Source organism: Dromaius novaehollandiae, chromosome 1, assembly GCF_036370855.1.
Source record: "Dromaius novaehollandiae isolate bDroNov1 chromosome 1, bDroNov1.hap1, whole genome shotgun sequence".
NCBI classification, from domain to species: Eukaryota; Metazoa; Chordata; class Aves; order Casuariiformes; family Dromaiidae; genus Dromaius; species Dromaius novaehollandiae.
The window spans coordinates 54663772-54685318 of NC_088098.1; the positions used below are offsets into that span (position 1 = coordinate 54663772).

Below are 21547 nucleotides of genomic sequence, written 5' to 3' on the forward strand. Positions count from 1 at the left end.
AATCTGTTAATTTCTAGTTCCATGTCTAGCTATGAAAACAGGAATTTACCTGCCAGACTTTACAGTAAGTCTATTTCATGTCTGTAGAGCAACCTGGCACAACTGGACAGGGAGACTGAACCATAGCAGTAGAAATATTTGTTTTACTAAGCTGAGGATCAGTATTCTTTCCTATACACAATTTTAGACAGAGTAATTTGTGCTCAAGCTCGGTCTAAGAGAAAAAGTCTTCTTGATATGGGGCAGTCACCTTTGTGATCATGAAGTCCAAGTATCCCTACAAGAGTAATAGATACAAGAAACAAGGAACTCTGTGAAACAACCTGTGCCACCCCACTGCTGCCAGGCAGATCAATTATATCAAAATCATTCCCGATATTGCCTTAACGAAGGCTTAAATCCCCTTACTAATGTTCCACATTTCTAGAAGTTTAATCAACTCTACTAGGAGAAAAGATTTTTCTAACATCACTCAGATCTCCATTGTTTCAGTTTGAACTCGTATTTCTACTCTACTTTTCAGCAGGCAGGCAAAATGATACGTTTTCTTCCTCTTTGTGACAGCCTGGTACAAACTGAAAGGCTTTGTCATGCCTCAGCCCTTTCTACTTAGAGCTGAACCCAAGCTTTTCAACGGGTACGGTCATTTTACTACTATTACTGGGTTTTTTTCCCCCCTAATCCTACATATTTTGTGCAGGTAATGAAGAGGGTGTGAGATTTAAGGAAACATTATCATTACAACAAAAAGACACCATCAGACCAGGAGACAGGCGAACTCAGCCCCAACGCAAGCTACAGGGGATGTGGTTTGACACGAACAGTGAGCCCTGTCAGAGCAATCTGAGGCACTCCACAGGCTCAGTACTGCGAACAGGCAGTAAGAAGAGGAAGAAAACTCTGGCAGCCACACGAATCCCTGCTGCTAGGAAACAACACCGAGAGCCGCCCCCCGGCGAGGCGATGGCACCAGCCCCGCGGCCCCAAGCCACTCTGGGCTACTGGAGGGAACTCAGCGCGTCATGGGGGAGCTTGCAGCCGCCCGCCGGCGAGCTGCGGCTTTTCTAGCCAGTCCCTCCTGCAGCTCTATGGCTCAGGCGTCATCAGGGTGACGTATGCTGCCTGGCGCGGAGGGGAGTGGAGGAGATGCGCCCACGCTTTACGGCAGCGCCGTGGAGGAAAAAAAAAAAAAGAAAAGAAAAAAAAAGCTTCTTGGCGGCTTTTTGGGGGGAAGGGTTGTTTTTTACGACGGCGGCGCGCGGCGATGACGCGCTAAGGGCGGACCGGAGCTGTGCGGGGCGCTTACCTTGCCGCTGCCGGCTCGCGCTGCCGCATCCGCCGCCATCGGGGCCGCGTCGGGGCCGCGCAGGTGAGGAGTCGCCGGGGGCGCCCCCGAGCCGGCCCGCTACCGCGCTGGGCCCGGGCCCGCGGGTTTGGGGGTCCCCGGACCCCGCCTTTGCCCCCGCTTCCGGTTGGGCCGAGCCCCCCCCCAGTACACACCCCGGGAGCGGGGCCGGGGCGCCTCGCGTCGCTCCGCCTGCGGCACCGTGTGAGGCCAGTGCTGGGCCCGGGCGGTGAAGTAGGCCCTGTCCCTCCCCTCCCGGGACACCGAGCCTTGCTCGAGCGGCGGTGGGCTGCGGTCAGCGGTGTCGGTAGCGCGGCCCTGGCCCACAGCGGGTATCACGGGGCTTGACAGGGCTTGCCACTTGACAACTGAGCTTTTCTGTTTGCTTTATTTTGTTTTCCCCCCCCCCCCCTCTCTCCTCCTCCTCCTAAAGGTTTAAAAAATGGCCAAGTTTGTGACACCCGTGATCCAGGACAACCCCTCCGGCTGGGGCCCTTGTGCTGTGCCCGAGCAGTTCAGGGATATGCCGTATCAGCCCTTCAGTAAAGGAGACCGCCTGGGAAAGGTATTAAAATCATACCATAATGTGGAGCCAGGGAAGGTGGCAGCTTCTGTATTAACCTGCTGAACGATCCCTGTATTCCTTCTTGCATCTCACCTGTGCATAGCATTGCTGTTTTCTTTTTAGAGTTTCTTTACTAATTACTATGATCGTTCTCAAAACATCCTTTGTAGTGCATCGTAATTAGCACAGTTATGAACTATTAGTAAGGCTGGCAAGCAGAGGTGAGAACTGAAAGGATTAATTCTGGAGCTAGAACCGTGTTTGCTTGTGCTGTTTGAAGTCCCATGTATGTAAAATCAGAGCAGCGGGGAATGTCATGTTACTACTCACTTACTTTTACTGTCTGTTTGTCCTTAGGTTGCAGACTGGACAGGAGCCACGTATCAGGATAAGAGATATACAAGTATGTGGTGTCTGGTGACTGCTCCACTCATTTGTTTCATGCAAAGTTTACTTCAAATGTCATTTCTGCTTTCATGTTTCATAGCAGCTCTAGTGGTTACCTACATACCTCAGCAAGAGCTGCTTATATTCAGAAGTGTGCCTTGCCCTTGGGAGAGCTCCATAGGGCTCTCCCTGTCCTTAGGGTTTATTCCTGGCTTTGTACTACCTCATGATGGGTGCTTTTTTTGGAGGTTTGAAGGGAGAGGAAACTGGTGGTATAAGTCAGACAGTCTCAACTCATGCATCAGACTCAGGGGAAGACAGTTGGAGGGGTTTATTCCCCCCATCCCCCTGGTCTTTTCCTGGATGCTTGGTAGCAAGATGCTGTGTTTTATTTTCAGACAAGTACTCTTCACAGTTTGGTGGAGGAAGTCAATATGCATATTTTCATGAAGAGGATGAGACTAGCTTCCAGTTGGTGGATACGGCACGGACGCAGAAAACTGCATACCAGAGGAATCGTATGCGATTTGCACAGGTGACACCTGTTTTCTGAAATTCTCTTGAAAGAGAGCTTGAGTGGTAGGCAGTTATTTTATAACTAAAATACCTTTTTTTTTTCCCCTCCTTCCTCTCTTTCCTGTTCACAGAGAAACCTTCGGAGAGACAAGGACCGTCGGAACATGCTGCAGTTCAGCATGCAGACTCTGCCAAAGAGTGCCAAGCAGAAGGAGAGGTAAGGGCCTCAGATATGGGTATACTGTACTTGTACAAAGCATGTCAACAAGTTTTTGATAAATTGGTTAAGTTACTGTGATAGAAACCACTAGAACTAACAGTCACCAAAGAAGAACTTCAGGATATTTTGAAGTGCAGTGTTTTGATAAAGTCGCCTGTAGTTATAAGCATAGGTTTCAAAGAGCTATTTAAGAATTTAGGAGAGTTTCTAAATCCAGTTCAGAAAATGACCACGGTAATTTAAAATGGAGCATACCCTTTTTGGAAGCTGTATTGTAGTCTTCAAAGGAGAAAATATTTAAAGAGCAGCTCAAAGTAAAGAGCAGAGCTTGTAATGCTTCAGGCATCTTGATCAACAGACAGCTCAGCAAATGTTTCAGTGGCTTGGAGCCTAAAGGCATTGTTCCTTTGGTAAATTGGAAGTGTAGGAGTGGTTGTGGCATCTAGGAATCTAGAACTTGTCTTGATGGCTTTTCACATACTTGCCTTTTTAGAGATCGTTTGCGTCTACAGAAGAAGTTTCAGAAACAGTTTGGAGTAAGGCAGAAATGGGACCAAAAATCACAGGTAAACTAGCTTTCTGACCCCTGTGATTGTTCAAATATGTCTGCTTTCATGAGGCAACTTTTCTTTCACAAATCCTGATGTGCTGTGTCTCTGTCTCTTTGTCTGCCCTCTCGCCGCACAGCAGAAGCCTCGTGACTCCTCTGTTGAAGTTCGCAGTGACTGGGAGGTGAAAGAAGAGATGGACTTCCCTCGATTGATGAAGATGCGCTACCTGGAGGTGTCAGAGCCACAGGACATGTGAGTTTCTAAAACAGCTGAGTGCTTGCTTCTTGACCTGACTGGGTTTTGGAAAGTAACAGGGTGAGGGCCTCCTGGCCCATGCCCAGTGTTCCCATTGAAGTCACCAAAGCAGGAGTGATAATGGAAAGCCTGACAGACCCCTCAATCCTGTGGTATTTATGGGTGATGTTATTTGTATGGGGATATCCATACTGCCTTGTCATATCTTTGCAGAGAGTGCTGTGGAGCCTTGGAATACTATGATAAAGCATTTGACCGCATTACAACAAGGAATGAGAAGCTACTGAGGAGCATTAAGCGCATCTTCCATACTGTCACTACTACTGATGACCCAGTTATCCGAAAGGTATGTTTACCATTTTGCACACTCCAGTAGCATGTTTTTCACTGCATGCTGTTAGAGGCCTGTTGTCACAGTTGGACCAAATTTAAGGGTCTGCAAGTAGAGCTGTGTCTTTGAGTAAGAGAAGAGATGGGCAGAAAAATTCCAGATCTCTATGCTTACAGGAGAGTGTTTTAGCTAGTAACCATTAGTTTTCTTTGATACAAAGCAGAGATAGATTAATGCAAAATTAGGAATATTGGCCAAGGAAAAGCTATGATTGTGGAAAGGTAGAGCAGACTAGTACTTGAGCTATATTGGAAAAGAAGCATCCACGTCAGAGGTCTGCTTCTTGAAGTTTCTGCTCTTGGAGAACAGGGAAGTTTGGAGAGTCCTCCTAACAACACTGTCAGCAATGAAGAACTTCTCTCAGCCGGTTCACTTGTTCTAATACGTTCCTTTTACCTTGTTGTAGCAGGTGCCAGCCTGGGTTGCTAGGTAGTTCTCTTGCTTTGTCTAGCAATCAGCTTCTGAGAGTGGGGGAAGAAATTCATAGTCTGGTTTGCTGACACTACTGATTTTGCCTGGGAAGGGGAAAGGATGTCTGTTCACATTGCTGAAACACACTTTTCTCCTACTTCCCTATCTGTAGCTGGCAAAGACCCAAGGAAACGTGTTTGCCACAGATGCCATCCTGGCCACACTGATGAGTTGCACTCGCTCTGTGTATTCCTGGGACATCATTGTCCAGAGAGTTGGATCTAAGCTCTTCTTTGACAAGAGGGACAATTCTGATTTTGGTGAGTTTATTTTATTTATTTTTGAGTTTATTCTATGCCTTAGTGTCCAGGTAATACCTGGAACAATGTGACTGCTGCAGTGCAGTCACTAGCTGTGGAGGGTAACATTGATCTGTTTCAATGTGGGGCCAGAAACTCCTTGAAGGTGACATAGTCACTTTTCTGGTATAACCACTTGTGACTCGTTCTTTTCCCAGACCTACTGACAGTGAGCGAAACAGCTAATGAACCACCACAGGAAGAGGGTAACTCATTTAATTCTCCACGCAACCTTGCCATGGAGGCCACCTACATCAACCATAACTTCTCCCAACAGTGTTTGAGGATGGTACGGTCAAACAGTCCTGGGAAGAGGGTCTATGTTTTAGAGAGTCTCAAGAAGAGATTTTTATTAAGGCGTTATTAATACAGTTTGTTCAGCACAAAAACATTTTATTTGACAAAGATACTTCACACTAATATTGTTTTGAGTTTTGAAAGAGGTGGGATTACTTATGGTCAGTAGTGTGCCTCTTATAGAAAGACTTTCACTTGATTCCATAAAACGGAAATTCCACTTCCATCGGTGAAGCAGGCAGTCTTCTGAGTATGCATAGCAACGCTGAAATGCCAGTGGAAATAATGCTTGTAGCTAAGTGACTAATGTGGAGAAGAGGTTTCTTATTAGCTGTCTTAATTTTCTAGGTTCTTTCTATGTAAAAGAGATTAGTTATTCTTGCTGTAAGAGAGTATGCGTCTTATAGAGATAGTTTTTTCTTTCTTTTTTTTCCTGATGTGCTGTTCTTTTTCCCCTGCAGGGAAAGGAAAAATACAAGTTTCCCAACCCAAACCCCTTTGTGGAGGATGACATGGATAAAAATGAAGTAGCTTCTGTTGCATACAGGTACGTTGCTCTCTCTCTCATGCCTAGGTTTGGCAAGGGTGCAGGTTATCAGTGTGATTTGCAGGCAAAGCTTGTCAGTAGTAGTGCTGCAGCTTTACTGAGAGAGGAATGCCTGGACTTCCTCACAGTGGACAGATGGAGGGTGAAAGGATTTTGGTGAGTGCTTGCATAGATCTGAAGGAGAGCAAGGCACAGGAATAACCAGCTGGAGTGTTTGTTTGCAGATACCGAAGGTGGAAGCTGGGAGACGATATAGATCTCATTGTCCGCTGTGAACATGATGGAGTGATGACAGGAGCTAATGGAGAAGTGTCATTCATCAACATCAAAACACTGAACGAATGGGATTCCAGGGTGAGGAAGAACAAGATCCCAAAGCTAGCTCTAACTGCTTCACTACTGCCTTGCATACCAGGTATAGCAGGCAAGATGAGACAGGCATCTGATGGTGTCCCCTTGGTTATTATGTTCCATCAAAGGAGCATAAGTTTGGTGGACAAGCAGTGCTGGTAGTCTCTCCCTCAGATACAAGGTAGCTGGTTGGAACCATCTTCTGTTCCTGTGTTTTGTGCAATAGCAAGTCTGTTCAAATGCTTCCCTTGTGAACTCTTCCCTCTCAGATGCTTCCCTTCCTAATCATTTCTACATATGTTGGCTGCAACATATGGTTACATATGTTGGCTATACATGGATGCATGCTGTTCTCATTTCTCCCTTTCCCCTGTGCAAGGGATTTAAGTTACTGTCTGCATTCCCTTGTTATGCTGTCATATGGTAGACAAAAAGCTTTCCTACATGATGTCAAGATGGCTGAAAAGATGACTGATTCTGGCTTGTTAGGTTGACCCTGGTTTTGATTCTCCTCTCAGTATTGCAATGGAGTAGACTGGCGCCAGAAGCTTGATTCTCAGAGAGGAGCCGTGATTGCCACAGAGCTGAAAAACAACAGCTACAAATTAGCCCGCTGGACATGTTGTGCGCTGCTGGCTGGATCAGAATATCTTAAACTTGGGTAAGACAGGATTTTCACAATAAACATCTTTTGAGTGCATTTTTCATTGTTTTAACACAGCATTTGTCAGATTAAACCATTTGTAGAATGTGAGCAATCGTAAAACTGCCTCACATTTGGAGTGCGCAGAAGGAGCCTGCAGTGAGCGTACCAGTGGTGACTCTGGCCTTTGTGTAAGCTGCTTCCCTTCAGCATCTGATTGATGTGCCACCCATTGTGAGTGACCTTGAGAGACCTCACACGTGTGAGAGGCAGGCAGCCTGTGCAGTTCTTGGCTTCTTTCCCGAGATTACCAACAAGGGAAATAAATCCAAAGACTGTGCTACCTGTCAGGAATTTGATTGAGATCCTTAGTGCATCATTACTGACAAATTGAGCTGTGGCAATACCTCCCCTCCACTCATTTTGAACTGTCAGCTTGGAATCAGTGAGTCTGTGTCCCATTATTGATGGCCCGAATGAACTGCTTTGTGTGCTAGCTTCTTCCAGGCATGCAGTTTCCCAGGTGTCTCAGTCAGAGTAGGTTTTCTGTGGTTCCTTTGCACAGCACCAGCACAGAGCAGATGTGAGACCCTTAGCTAGAACTCATTGGTAGATATCAAAAAGCATGAAGTGGCTGCTGCTCTGCTTATTTTGCCTCTATTGAAATATTAACATATTGTTACTGCAATGCATGATTAGTTTTATATACATTCACTCATTTATTTTTAGTTGGGGCTAGTGAGAAGCATTTGCTAATTCAATTCTGGTGGCTCTGCAGTTCTTCTGGATTCTGTCCTTGTGATATGGGACTGACTCAGTCACATCTGTTGAGTCCAAACTCCCTGCTAATCATGCTATTGTAAAATTTTTATTTGTGGGACTAATTGTTCTCTCTCTTTTGTACTGCCTATTCTGATCCGAGGTAGTGGAAGGATTTCAGGTCCATTACTGACTGAGACATGGAAACAGCTTGTAGCTGGGAGATCTTGCCAGGTTTCAGTATTGCAGTGTAAGGATGGTTCTTGCTGCTCGACTCAGAAAATAATCACGCTGCTTCTCTTGATGGTGTTCTTATGTTGGATGGACTGAATCTCCTGATATTCCTTTGCTTTCTTGTATGTAGGTATGTATCTCGTTACCATGTGAAGGACTCTGCCCGACACGTAATCCTGGGCACGCAACAGTTCAAGCCAAATGAGTTTGCCAGCCAGATTAACCTGAGTATAGAGAATGCCTGGGGCATCCTGCGATGCGTCATTGACATCTGCATGAAACTAGATGAGGGAAAGTACCTCATCCTCAAAGACCCCAACAAGCAAGTGATCCGTATCTACAGCTTGCCTGATGGCACCTTCAGCTCTGATGAAGATGAGGAAGATGAAGAGGAAGAGGAGGAAGAGGAAGGTTTGTACTGTGCTTGATAGTTACTTTTCAGTGACTCGACTGGTCTAGATGAAAAGGGTAATAAGGTTAAAATTAGATCTAAAGATTAGAGCTGACTAGTATAATGACAGATGCGTAGCCCTGAGGATGTTCAAGTCAGTGATGGAAAGGATGTGTGTTAATGACATTCAGAAAATACTATATGGGAAGGACCAAGAAGGTAAGTAAAAAGAGCTCAGTTAGTACAGATGATGTGCCTCTGTGGGTTCTGAGGAAGGACTGTTTTGGGGTTTGGTTTTGTTTTGTTTTCTTTTCTTTTAAGGGGGTGGGCGGAAGGGACAGGTCCAGAGCACTGACTAGGAAAATGGAACTTGCCAAGGAATGTTTCTTTAAATATTGCCAGGATTTGATGTGTGGTGCTCATTAATTTCAGTCAATAGTGGATGCTGACTACTTTTGACATCAGGATATTTTTTACTACAGTTCTGGAAATGGGAGTAAATACAAAATGAAGCATTAAAAATGTGCTACTACCTAGCATGAGTGAGACAACTCAGTGAATGTTTCTTTTAGGTGAATATCAAAAAGTTGGGGGATCCCTAGTCTGAAAGCCCAAGAGTTTGGTAGGAGAAGTCCTGATGTCTAACTGGACAGCTGCTATCCTGCTCTTTGCTGTCTAAAACAATTTATGATCCCTGATTATATGCAGTTTAGGTGCTTTCTGTTTACTGTGGAAAGCCATTTGGCTTGGAACTCTTGCTCCTCTGATGTGGAAAAATACCTTACTTCTTGCGTGTGTGTGTGCGCGTGTGCGCATGCTGTAAAAGTAGGCTAGCTATTCCTTTTTCTATTATGGAAATTTTAAAGTTGCTGCACAATTTGCTCAAGAATGTAAATTGTGTAACTCCAAATTACATGTATGTGGCCTTGACTAATAAACAGCTTTACACTGGATGAAGAGGCCAGGCACCTGGAGGTGGGATGACTTGCCTTCAAATGTCTGACTTCTTTTTTGTTCTTGTTCTGTGTGGTCTTTCCTTGAGCAAAGGAAGAGGGTGTGAGTTTTGTGAGTTTGTGTGTGTGTTGGGGGGGGCGGGTTCTCTTCTCGCCTCTCCTAGCTGCACTTGTTCCATTATTGTTCCTTTTCTCCTTTTCAGAGGAAGAGAGCTGAACCCTGTGGTTGGATAATGGGGGTTGCAATGTGACCCAGACAGTCATCCGTCTCCTATGCTGTTGATGAGTGGGATTATAGTTCAATCTTTGCACCATGCTGTTCTGGACATCTAAAAAAAGAAAAAAAACACAGAATAAAGTAACTCTGTTCTGTTAAAATGTGTTCTGTGTTCTATGATAAAATTTACTGTGTACCAACAACCATCTTACTGGGAAAGAATGAAAGGAACAGAGTGGGAAGTTCTGGAGTGAAAATAAGCATGTGGAATGAAAAGAGAAATTATACGAACTGAAGGGCTGACTTTATCTCTGTGGTGGGACAGCTGTGCTGTCCCTTTACCTCCATGACCCTCTGTGGAAGAGGCTGTACTCCCCTGCAGTAAAGAAGGGAGGGTTAGGGATTTTTTTCTTTCTTTCTTTCATTTCTGAAATGTAATCTTGTTGCTGAAGCTGGAGCCAGCACAAGCAGCCCCTTGTACCTCTACATGCCAAAATCTGGGGCTTCCCTGCCTTCTGGTGCTACTGGTACTGCTGCAGGGAAGGGTGAGGGCTCCTGGCCCTTTAAGTGCCCCCGCCCTCGCCCTGGACACGTGATACGCGTGCCGCGGCGCCATGCAGACGGCGGCGGGAAGCGGCTGCGGCGTCATGTGACTCGGCTGGGGGGGGGGGGGGCGCGTGGGCGGTCCGCTATGTGGGGGGCGCGGCGCTCGTCCGGCCGCTGGCGAGGCGCTCGCCTCCCGCGGAGGGCTGGCGGGCGTTCTGGTCACCTCTCGCTCGTTGGTGGCGTACGCTCTGCCCGGCGCAGGAGGACCGGAGTGGCCAGAACTCTATGGTGCAGGTGTGGTTGCTGACGGGACCGGCCTGATCGATTCGCGGCGGCCCGGCGCGCCAGGTGCGTCACTACGTCACGTGCGGCGCCTCGCGGCCGCCGGACACGCCCCTGTCTCTATTGGGCGGGGGTGGGGGGGGGGTCGTTGGGGCCAAGCCCTGTCCCCATTGGCTGGGGAGGGAAGGCAACTTGCGGTCTCCCCCAATGGGAAGGGGTGGGGAGTGCAAGGGGGCCCCTCCTCCCCATTGGCAGGCCAGCTAGTCCCTCCTTTTCCCATTGGCTGACAGGGAGTGGAGGAAATGAGCAGCTTGCACCCCATTAGCCAGAAACAGCTGCTCCCTCTTTCCCATTGGTTGCAGTGAAGCAAGAGGGCCAAGGAGGGGCTTCACCCATTGGATCCAGCATTCACATGCCGTTTGCTGTTGGCTGGGGCAGCGGGGGGCTCAGTGTGCCCATTGGCTGGAAGACCCAGGCTCCTTTTAGCCATTGGTTGACATGGAATTGGGGGGGGTAAGGGGAGGGGTCATCGTGCAGCACCACCCATTGGCTGGGGCAGCCAGGCCCATTTCCCATTGGTTGGCAGGGGGAAAGGGGGGCAGGGTTGCAGTGCGGTGCCACCCATTGGCTGGAGGATCCAGACCCTCTTTGCCATTGGCTGGCAGGGAGAGGGGCTGGGCCCTGCTCCTGGTACCCTGGGGCCCTGTCTCCTCCAACCACCCTCCCGGTGGGGCAGGGCCACGAGGGCAGCGGTGCCCCTGGGATGGGGCTGGGGCCGGGCGCTGCTGGGACCCCCGCGCAGGGGCAGCTGGGTGCTGGAGCAGTTCCTGCCCCCAGTGACTCATCTCCAGGGTTTTCTCCAACAGAGCTGGCTTTGCCATTCCCACCATGGCCCGGGCGGTTTGGGAGACACTCCTAAGGCTTGCCTTGTGCGCAGGCGCCGTCTGCACCACAGGCAGTACTGCTTTTCTCTACCACGACTACTGTGTCATCGGAGCTGGCCCGTCGGGCTTGCAGATAGCCTATTTCCTCCAGCAAGCTGGCAGGGACTACGTAGTCTTCGAGCGCAGCCACGCTCCCGGCAGCTTCTTCGCCCTCTATCCTCGCCATCGCAAGCTCATCAGCATCAATAAGCAATATACGGGCAAATCCAACAGCGAGTTCAACCTTCGCCACGACTGGAACTCGCTCCTCAGCCACGACCGCCGGCTGCTCTTCCGGCACTACTCCCGCGACTTCTTCCCTGACGCTGACACGATGGTGCGCTACCTGGAAGACTTTGCTTCCCTGCTGAAGCTGCAGATCCAGTACAACACGGCCATCGTCCACATCACGCTAGACAAAGATCAGCAGGCCTGGAACGGCCACTACTTCGTCCTGACGGACCAGAACAGACAGAACTACAAATGCAGGTAACAGGCAAACTGAGCGCTATCTATACAGCTCTCCACAAGTGTATTTAGAGTCACAAAATCACAGAATCAATTAGGTTGGAAAAAACCTGTAAATGGTATTTTGTTCCCTTGCTCAAAGCAGGGCCAACTACATCAGGTTGCTCAGAGCCTTGTCCAGTCAAGGTTTGAAGATCTCCAAGGACGGAGATTTCATAGCCTCTCAGAGCCCCTGTACGAAGGCTTATCTGCTATCACAGTGAAAAAAATTTGCAATAATCTGTGGCGCAGATGGATAAAATAACTGCTCCTGGGAAAGTGTTGCCTTTCATGAGCAATGAGCTGTCAGAGGAGATGTTCGCATTGCCAAACTGCAGTGGGTTTGGTCTATGGTGGCACCTCACATTCCACAGCTCACACACCTGTCTCGCTGCCTGTGGTTTCCACCACCAAAATTTTCATGCTTCATGCATAACCTTCAAATCGCTTCTTCTATCACAAGATACTTGCTTTCAGTGAAAAAATAAGTCAATTGTACTCTCCTTAGCCACTACTGTCTTTATTACAAAGCTGTGTCAGTCAGTACAGTGACACCCCCCACCTCAGTTAACCCGTATGTGTTTAAAAAAATCAGTATTTAAAATATGCCCCAGCAAGCTCAAGCCCTTCAGTAGCATGGAAACAGCAAGAGAGACAGGAGGGAACTAGGGAAAAGGAGGGGCTGTTGTGAAAGAGGGAGTAGACTATGAGAAAACATAGTCAAGGTTACTTACAGGACAGATCTCTGAATTACCCTTCCCCTTGTCATACTCCACACATGCATATCCTATACTGCTACTGAATTACATTGTTATAAATAATCTAGAAGCTATTCATGTGAGCATATGGAATATATTTCTCAGTTCTCGTGAGAATCTCGGATCTAGAACAGCAGGTCATGCCGGCTGTCACTTGGAGGTATACTGGCTGGCAAGCATGGAGAGACAAACATGTAATATTGGACACCACACATCATGAGTGAGTTACTCTCAGGAGCTGTACGAACAGGGCCGGAGCAGTAGACAGTGCTGCTAGCCTGAGCTACCTGATATTTTCTTCTATGTCGTAAAAATTCTCCTAAAATTTATGTAGAAGTTCTTACATTGAGATATTAAAAAGATTACCATACTTTTAGTGTTAGCGATTAGTATTAATTCTGATAACATTTTTTTTTATGAGTAGTACTTAAGTTTTAAAATATTGAAACCATTTTCTATCCTACTTTAAAATTACTTGTGTTCCACTACTAAAAGGCAATGCAAATTTTAAATTAAAGTAATCTTTTATGCAGCATATAATCAACCTGTGAAACACACTGGTATTGTAACATATATTGTCAGTGAGTATGTATGAGCAATACATGCACGTTTACAAAAAACTAAGGCAGACTTAGGGAAAGAGTGGAGCTTATACGTACAGCCATATACATGTACATGGACTTTTGCTAAAATGACATTACTAGTCTTCATTGGCTTAGTGATAGGGAAAATAGGAGTAGGTCGTTAACTGAAGCTGGGGAGAGATTTCTGTCCAAACCATAGCACCAATTGCACTAAGCAGCTGATTCACTGTGGCTGGAGGTGGCAGATTACTATGGTCTTCTGCAATGGGAGGAGGGAGGAGTGATGAGATGGAAAGATGGTCTGATTCCTGTATGCCCTTATGCTATCCGTGTTTTTGCAGCTCTTTGTTGGTAGCCACTGGCACGTGGGTCCCCAATGTGGTAAACTTTCCTGGCTCAGAATATGTTGAGGGTTATGAGACTGTGTCCATCAATCCAGAAGATTTTGCTGGCCAAACTGTGTTGATCCTAGGCCGAGGTAACTCTGCCTTTGAGACAGCAGAGAACATTCTGGGTGTCACTAATTTCATCCACATGGTGAGCCGATCCCGTGTTCGTCTCTCTTGGGCCACCCACTATGTTGGAGACCTGAGGTAGGAAACTGTTCTTCCTCTTTTTAATGCAGCTGGAGTATTAACAAAGGAGAACCACTTCTCGCCCAGGAGACTAGTTGGACTGGCACAGCAGGCACTGTAGTTCTGGGGGTCACTAAGGAAACACAAGGCCTTTAATGTTTAGGTCCTTGGTTTAGTACCAGTCCAGGTTTGCAGGTGCTGCACATAGGAACTTTCTGAGAGCTCTTCACTGGCCTGCATGAAACAGGGAAATGTTCCCATAGAAATGTATCATAAAAAGTGCTAGCTCCCAAGTTGTTCCCTTGCAAAGGCAGCACAATGATCAGAGTACAAGTCTGGGGGTCAGCAGATCCGCATCTAGCTACTCGCTTTGCCGCAGACTTCCTAGGTGACGATGAGCACACTACTTAGGCTCTCTGTGCTCCCCTGCCCCATCTTTCAGATAAGGCTAATAGCACTCCTGCACCTTGCAGGAAAGCTGTGAAAATTAATGCATTAATGACTGCTCAGGAATGGGGCCAGATGAGAGGTTGGGCTCCCCTTTTATTTCTGCTAGGTGCACAGGGGATATCCCTGATGGGTTACAGGAGTGGTGCCTAGCACTGCCTGTCCGGGTATGTTACCAGCACTGTTCCCGTTAGCCCTGCGGCACTAGGGATAACTTTTACACTGAAGAGGAGTGTGGGATCCTAGGTAAACTTGTCCAGTCTCCAGGAGCTGGGGCTGAACCCCAGGTCCCACCTCTCCTCCCTTCTTGTAGTGCTTCTTACATTCCTCTTCATTTGTAGAGCAATTAACAATGGCCTGCTGGATACATACCAGCTGAAATCTCTTGATGGGCTTCTGGAGGGTGACCTAGAAGATCTGGCTATTGTCAAGGACAAGAAAGGGAAGTTGCACATCACGCTCCGGTTCTACCTCGAGAACAGGAACACCAGTGCAGGCATTGACTCCATCACCCTCCCGCAGGACGAACTGGATAATTTTGCCACTCGTGCACCTTATGACCGTGTCATTCGCTGCCTAGGCTGGAAATTTGACTTCTCCATATACAACAGGTGAGGAAAAACCAGTATCTACAGGGAATAAGGTATCTATAGCGATAGACTATGAAAGGCCCTACCAGCGAGGAAAGGGAAGGGCAGGCAGGGTGCTCATGGTTCCTCTCCTGGCAGTACTGCCTGGCCCCCAACGTGCTCTGAGTCACCTGGTGCTGCTCAGTCCTTTGTTCACCCTGCAGCTACGTCCATGTCCCAGTGGGAGCATGTGTGCCTCTGTCCTCTGACAGACAGGCTATAGGGCTGAGCAAATGGTGTTGTTGGGACTTGGCTCATACAGAAAAGGCTTGTGCCTTCAGAACTGAAGATCCTGACTCCCCAGATCACATGGAGATGGTTAGCTGTTTCTTGAATGAGGATGGTATGGATGCAGATCAGTACAAAAGGTTTTGTCTGCTTTTTGTCCCTGAGGATGCACTCTTCACTCTATCTTAGTTTGTCTCCCAATACATCCTCCAGCTGAAAATGATATTGCTAGTTCTGCTCTCTTCTAAAATTCACTGTCAGTGGCTAAGGCTGTAATTTGATCTTGTCCAGAGCTATCTTGAAATTAGTACACATGGCTTCTGGAAGAGACATGTTGACTTCAAGTTACTAGAGAAAGTAATAAATCCCACTGAACCCAGTGGAGACTTGAAGTTCTGTACACATCTTTCAAAGTGACTACAGTTTAACTTGTGCCTCATCAGAAATGATTTATTTTTCTACCCCTCTCCCTCCTGACAGCCTGCTCTTCTCTTTTGCACATTAGATCTCTTAGATTGATGCCAGGCAAAGGGAATAAAAAGAAGTATCCTCAAATCAAACCCAGTTATGAGTCCAGAGGCACTCGGGGGCTCTTTGTTCTTGGCACTGCTAGCCACTCTGTTGACTTTAGAAAATCTGCTGGGGGCTTCATCCATGGATTCCGGTATACAAGTGAGTAATGGGGTGTACAGAAAGGGCAGAGATTGGGGTTCAGCTCTAGACTTCAAAGGAAAAGTTCATATCTTACTGCTGGAAAGCGATTACCCTTAATCTGGTGCTAGCAGTAAGAATAATAACACACAGACAAGTTACAGCTGCATAGCAAGGTCTGAAGTGGAGGAGAGGCCATGGAAGTGATTTGGGGTCATATCTGAAGTCTTTAGTTGTCTGTCTTTGTTTTGTCTTGCATCTCTCATGCCCATTGTCTCCTATTTATGTAACAGAATACATTTCTGTCAGCCAGATGCTCTGCCTCGTGACAGGCTGTGGGTGAGAGGTCTGTGGAGTTAAAACCTACCAGCTTTGGGCAGTAGAGAGAATTCGTGTTTGTGTGTATGTGCCCATCCTTTTCATTAAAGGGCTGCCCAAAAGTAATGAAATACCAATGAGGACGGATCCCTCTCCACAACCACTTAGTATTGCCTCAGCTTTCTGAGGGCCTCCCTACTGCAATTAGCAGTGATCTGAGTGTGAGATCCTGAGCACAGCCGAACTGTGAAGCTTATTTATTGTGTCCTGCCAGTATCTGTGTGTGTCACAGCAGAGCAATCAGGTTTCTTAAAAGTGTGAGCTTGGATTTTTAAATAAGATGCCTTTGTTTCTCTCAATGTCTTAGCTCGTGCAGTCCACCACCTATTGGAAAACCGTCACCACGGTGTCCCCTGGCCATCCACAGTCTACCCTATTACACAGTTGACCAATTCCATCATCAAGCGGGTGAATGAGGCCTCAGGCCTCTACCAGATGTTCGGTGTCCTGGCTGACATCATACTGCTGAGAGAGTGAGTGAGTGAGTAATTATTCCCAGCACTGCACTCCATCATTTTATTCCTTTTTCTCTACTGTTATTCCCCACGGTGCCAATACAAATTGCTCCATTGCTGTCTAGGGACATCATCATCATGTAGGTAGCCACCTCAAACCCTGTACCACTGCCCCAACTGGTGTCACGAAATCCCATTCTGCCAATTACTTCATTCTCCTAAATGGCTGAAATGGTCCAGAACTTCCTGCTGGGTTCAGAGCTGTAGTACCCTTTCACTATCCCCAGGGAAAAGCTTTCCCTGAGCTGTGCTAATGTGGAGAGAAATCTGGGAAATGGTCTGGGAATATAATGGAGTCTTGTAATAGTATATGCAGCTTTTGTAAGCTCTGCATCAACTCCAGCACAGGTCTGTAATGACCAAAAATCAATATCATCTGATGGCTTTTTGGCCGTAGCCTCTATCAGCTGAGGGAGTGCTGGATCGCAGTTAGTTTTTCTCAGTCTCACAGACAGAAAAGTCTCACAGGTGTGGTTGCAACTCTTAGGAATGCCACAGCATTTGAATACCTCGAAGAATACCCGGTTGGAGTCCTGGCCGAGCTGGAAACGCAGACAGGGAGAAAAGCTCCCAGTGGGCTGTTTGTCATCCTCATGGAGTACGGGAGAAATTTCTCTGGGGCTGATAAAGATGTCTTCTACTACAACCGAGCTGTGGGGGAGGCACAGCACGCCTGGCAGTCCAACTTTCTGCACCCTGTTATTTACTATTACAAACGCCTCCCAACAGGTAAGTTCTCCAGCCTCTGTTTGCTAATTATCTGAAATGAGCAAAATCGAGAGGGCTGAAGATACTTCAGGGCCAAAGAGGGGGTACTCAAATGCATTGCACACCTTCCTCTCCACTTCCTTCATGTCCCTCCTCTGTGGCATCCCTGCCATCACTGCATGAGCTGAAGAAAAAGCTGGAAAATGGCAAGAAGTTCCCATCAGTCATATGGAAATGGAGTAGTAGGACTAGAGACCTCACATTTGAGAAGACAGACAAACAAGGGTGCTGGAAACTTCTTCATTTCCCAGAAGACTCCAGAGTCATGAAACAGCGATGAACATTGCTTCTATTTGCCTGGCACCCTGCAATGCATGTGTATTACAGAGTCCTGGCAGTCATGGCTGGGGTGTGCAATGTCATTGCTAAAAGGAAGCTGCTCTCTGTGGCCTGCCCAGGTCTGATGGGTTATGTAGTGATGGAGGCAGCCAAAGGCAAGAGTTTGAAGATGAATGTTACCTCCAGCAAACAAACATACTCAGAATAAACTTCCTGGGGAAATGAGTGTGCTGAAACTTCATCTTCAGAAACATAGGGTCAGGCTCTGGCCTGACTTGCTCAGAGAGCAGTGTGATGGGTAGCAGCATTAAAGCTTACGCACGGTTCAGCTTGACTGGCAGTCCCTACCCAGAGGGAACAGGGCTGAAGGTACAGAACTGAAATGACAGGAAGCGCTGCAGTCAGGGAGGGACAAGGGCCAGCTGCAGAGTGGCAGGGCTGTTCAGGATGGAACTAGCAAAGGGTACTGCAAATGAGAGTATGGTAGGGATTAGAAGGCCAAGAAAAAAGCTGGAACAGCTGTCATTGCTGCTTTCCTTTCCCCAAGCCCTTTTTAATGCCATTTTGATTTCTGACAGATTCCTTTAATGTTCTCTTGGCAGAGCGGGAGATGAGACTTCGCTCCCCCGACTGGTCTCTCCCCCGCCCAGATGCCATCCATCACATCGTGGAGGATTTTCTGACAGACTGGACGGCCCCGAATGCTCACATCCTGCCACTGAGACGTTTTCTGGAGAACTGCCTCGGGACTGACCTGCGCAATTTTTTTGCAGGTAATCTGAGCAGTGAGAGGAGGTGGCAGCAGGAAGAGAAGGGATGCGAGGGATGTGCAACAGGAGCAATCACTGCTGCAAATAGCTGAGATCTCTCTGTGATGAGCTAGTGATCTCCCAGTCAGTCCCACCTCTTTGATATGCTCCCCAGACAGTGAGAAGTGTTGGTGTGTCTGTATGTTCCCAAATAGCTTGTGCTCTTGGTCACCACCAGAAAGAAAGTGACTGCAGCACATCCTGTTTTAGGGAAAGGTGTATGAGGTTCAGTTCAATCCCTTTTCTAGCTGCAGTTTTACTTCCTCTTCCATTATCTGAATGTTCCTTTGTGCCATCAGGTAGCAGTTCTGTTGTCACATATTGCTGATGGGATTGTTTTCATGCTGCTGAGTGGGAGTGGGAGTACTGGGATGTTACACTGGAGAACTCTGCTCTGGGAACCTAATGCAGGAATCCCACTTGGCACCCAGCGGGAAGCAATTCAGGGCTACCAAGAAGGTGACAAAGGGCTCAAAACTCAAATCCAGCTCCTTGTCCTTCAAAGTGCAGACTAGAGATGCCATCCTACATCTCTCAAACTCTGCGGTATCAAGTTGGTCACCCTGCTGCCATCCAGGGCAGGTTGCCAGGTGGGAGACTCCTGTCACCTTCCCTGATCCTCCCTCCCTTTTGTTCTGAATGAGTTCTCAAACATTCATAGGGATTGTTCTCTATAGGGTATCTCTGCTGAGTCTGATTTTTGGTCCTTCCCCCTACAGAATCCTGTTTCCTGTTTGCCTTCACTCGTCAGAAGCTGCCTCCCTTCTGTCAGCAGGGATATGTAAGAATGCAAGGGCTTGTGGGGAGCAAGAGACTCCAGCGCCATGCAGTAGATGCTGGCCTGCTGGAGGATTACACTGTTGCAGACTTTACAGGTGACAGACTCTTTGGCAGCCGTGAGGGGTCACAGGACCAGTTGCTAAGAGATCATGCAATGCCAGTTCGTCCACTGCAGCATCTTGTTAATGCCAAGGATGAACTTTAACCTTTCTCACTCCACACTGAAATCCATAGGTGCTGTTGTGACAATATTGTAACAGAGATCCACAGCAGGACTCTTCCCTTTTCCATGTACTTTTTTCATGCCCATCCGTTCCACTGATCATGAATTGCCAAAGACCTGCTCAGATCTTGCTGTTACAAAGAGGACCAACGTGTTCCGGAGGATAAGTCAGGAGCTGAAATCCAGTGATGCTGAAGCTTCTGCTTTGTACTTGCAGAGTTCAAAGTTGCCTGAAGACAGTGTTTGTTTTTATCTCACAGACCAGTATCTGCAGCAATGGCCAAGTAACCAAGAAGAGAGTGCAAGAATGCCCAGAAAACTTAAAATGTCATGTCCCTCTTCTGAGGTGACATTCTGCGGCAGGCCAGTGCAGACTCTCTGATTACTGGATACTGTATGCCTTGTGTACTTGAAGATTTGCTTGTGTGCTGAATCCAGAAACGGTACTCTACGCAAACTTCACAAGCAAGATTTTTCTAGCATTTGAATGAGGGCAGTTGTGCAGCTTGATTGGAGAGGGATGGTATATTTTAGTTGGAGTGTAGGTAGGATAATTTATCATTTCCCAGAGAGGAGTGCTATGTACCTTTCCCTCCAGAGAGGATGAGTAGCTTGCCTAGAATGCCTAGGACATAATGAGAGTTGTACTGAGACTGGCCCTGCTGTCCAAACATTTCCCTTCTCCCACACCAAACAACCTGAAAAGAAAGCCTCTGCGTTTTATAAAGCATGATCAATATTTCTCCTATTTGCACTATATCCCATCAGGAAAGTTTCAGGTGGGTTTTGATGTCATTAAAAAGCTCATCCTCTATTACTTTTTTTCCCCTCCAGTCACCTTGAGATCTTACAAGTGTTGACTGGTAGGTTGTCTGCACTTTATTGCTCCCTCTTCATCAGCCATGTGTACCTGTCTGTCACTCCCTGGTGATTCTTCCCAAGGCCTTGCAGTTGTAAACCAAGAGCAGTTGTGAGCTCAACCTTACAATGTTACAATGTCCCTGTGATTTCTAGAAATAGAGGAGGGGCAAAAGGGAATAGGCTCCAACCCCTTAGCACATAAAAGAATACCCCTTAGCACTTGTGCTTCCTTATACCCTGGACTGGGCAGGGGTTATACCTTGATGTACCTAAACTCACGATTCTTCAAATTTGGCTGCTGTTCCTGTAAAACCCCAGTTCGTATACCTCTTCTGCTTCATGTTTGGATCGGCTGGGGAACAGAGGAGGTGAGTGACGTGACAAAGGGGTTCTTGCTCCTATTTGGGAATAGTGGACCATGCTGGTGATGCCACTGCTACCAAGCGATCTTATATGTTGGTATGCAGCTCTTATGTGCTAGTAAGAAAAAATACCATGTTCTCAGTTGGTGCAGATCAGCATCACTCCACAGACTTTACATTCCATTACTGCAGCTCCAAGGCTGGCCCAGGGAACGGCTCTCATGGCCTCTAGTTCTTCAGCTGGTGCTACTACTTGCTACATCTCTAGCACCATGGGCTTTTTACTTGGGCATCATCCAGGAGAGAACAAGAGCCTGTGACTGAGTCAAGTTGACTGGCTGTCATCTAGAGCCTGTTTCATTCCCTGTATGCGCTGACATGAAGAGCAGCCCTCTTGTACATACATGCACACACTTTCTCAAAATGTTTTCTCTTCCATCCTCAAATTCCCGCAAGAGATCCGAAGACTGTAAATTCACAGTATATGTGTTGCCTTAAATTGCGATTCTGCTTAGAAAAGCAACTGTCTAAAAAATGGCACCCGCTTCCAGTGTGCTGTGTGCACATCTCCTAGGCTTGAATCTGGTGAGTTCAGCGTTGGAGGTCCTGCTGCCGCTCACTTCTGTGGTGCCAGTGGATACCTGGGAGCAGGGACCCGAGTCCTGATTCATGCACAGTTGATAAAGCATCACCCATTTCGATTCTGGTGATCCCGACACCTGTGGGAGCTCACAGGCAGGAGCAGTGGCTCCACATTGCATTGTGCTGAACGGCCATCCTGGTTACGGGTGTCACGGGAGCAATGAACAATGCCATTTTATAGTCACTTGTCAGAGCAGGACTGCACTTTAATACTGGTGCCGTTTCATTCGATTGTACATCATGTCGAAGTGAATTACTGCCTGTAGTACTTCGTTGTATTACAAATATGTTTTGTATGGTTATATTCTTCCAATGAAGTTTAAAAAATGTTTAAAAAGTCAGCAGCTAGAGCAGTGTATTGAGTTGTTAAGACCCGACACGGGCCCTGCACCACTCCCGCGGGAGCCC

The 21547-nt window shown here is 47.3% G+C and overlaps 2 protein-coding genes across 4 annotated transcripts; both read left to right on the forward strand.

Annotated features, from left to right (window-relative positions):
- The first annotated feature begins 1106 nt into the window (after positions 1–1106).
- On the forward strand, positions 1107–9553 carry EIF3D (eukaryotic translation initiation factor 3 subunit D). Of its 2 annotated transcripts, none has more exons than XM_026118022.2 (15): positions 1107–1369; positions 1779–1910; positions 2268–2313; positions 2696–2832; positions 2945–3030; positions 3527–3599; positions 3721–3836; positions 4053–4185; positions 4814–4961; positions 5159–5289; positions 5759–5844; positions 6069–6198; positions 6714–6856; positions 7962–8242; positions 9379–9553. In XM_026118022.2, exons 2-15 carry the CDS (start codon positions 1788–1790, stop codon positions 9390–9392), a joined length of 1647 nt encoding a protein of 548 aa, XP_025973807.1. In that variant the 5' UTR covers positions 1107–1369; positions 1779–1787; the 3' UTR covers positions 9393–9553. The 2 variants fall into 2 exon arrangements, with proteins under 2 accessions (XP_025973807.1, XP_025973808.1); XM_026118023.2 differs by having other exon boundaries at positions 3724–3836.
- Positions 9554–10045: 492 nt separating this feature from the next.
- FOXRED2 (FAD dependent oxidoreductase domain containing 2) lies at positions 10046–21480 on the forward strand. Of its 2 annotated transcripts, XM_026117956.2 has the most exons (9): positions 10046–10286; positions 11087–11632; positions 13334–13585; positions 14356–14625; positions 15377–15543; positions 16208–16373; positions 16903–17144; positions 18065–18235; positions 18991–21480. In XM_026117956.2, the coding sequence occupies exons 2-9, from the start codon at positions 11109–11111 to the stop codon at positions 19254–19256; spliced, it is 2058 nt and encodes a 685-aa protein (XP_025973741.1). In that variant the 5' UTR covers positions 10046–10286; positions 11087–11108; the 3' UTR covers positions 19257–21480. The 2 variants fall into 2 exon arrangements, with proteins under 2 accessions (XP_025973741.1, XP_025973743.1); XM_026117958.2 differs by lacking the exon at positions 13334–13585.
- Positions 21481–21547: the final 67 nt, after the last annotated feature.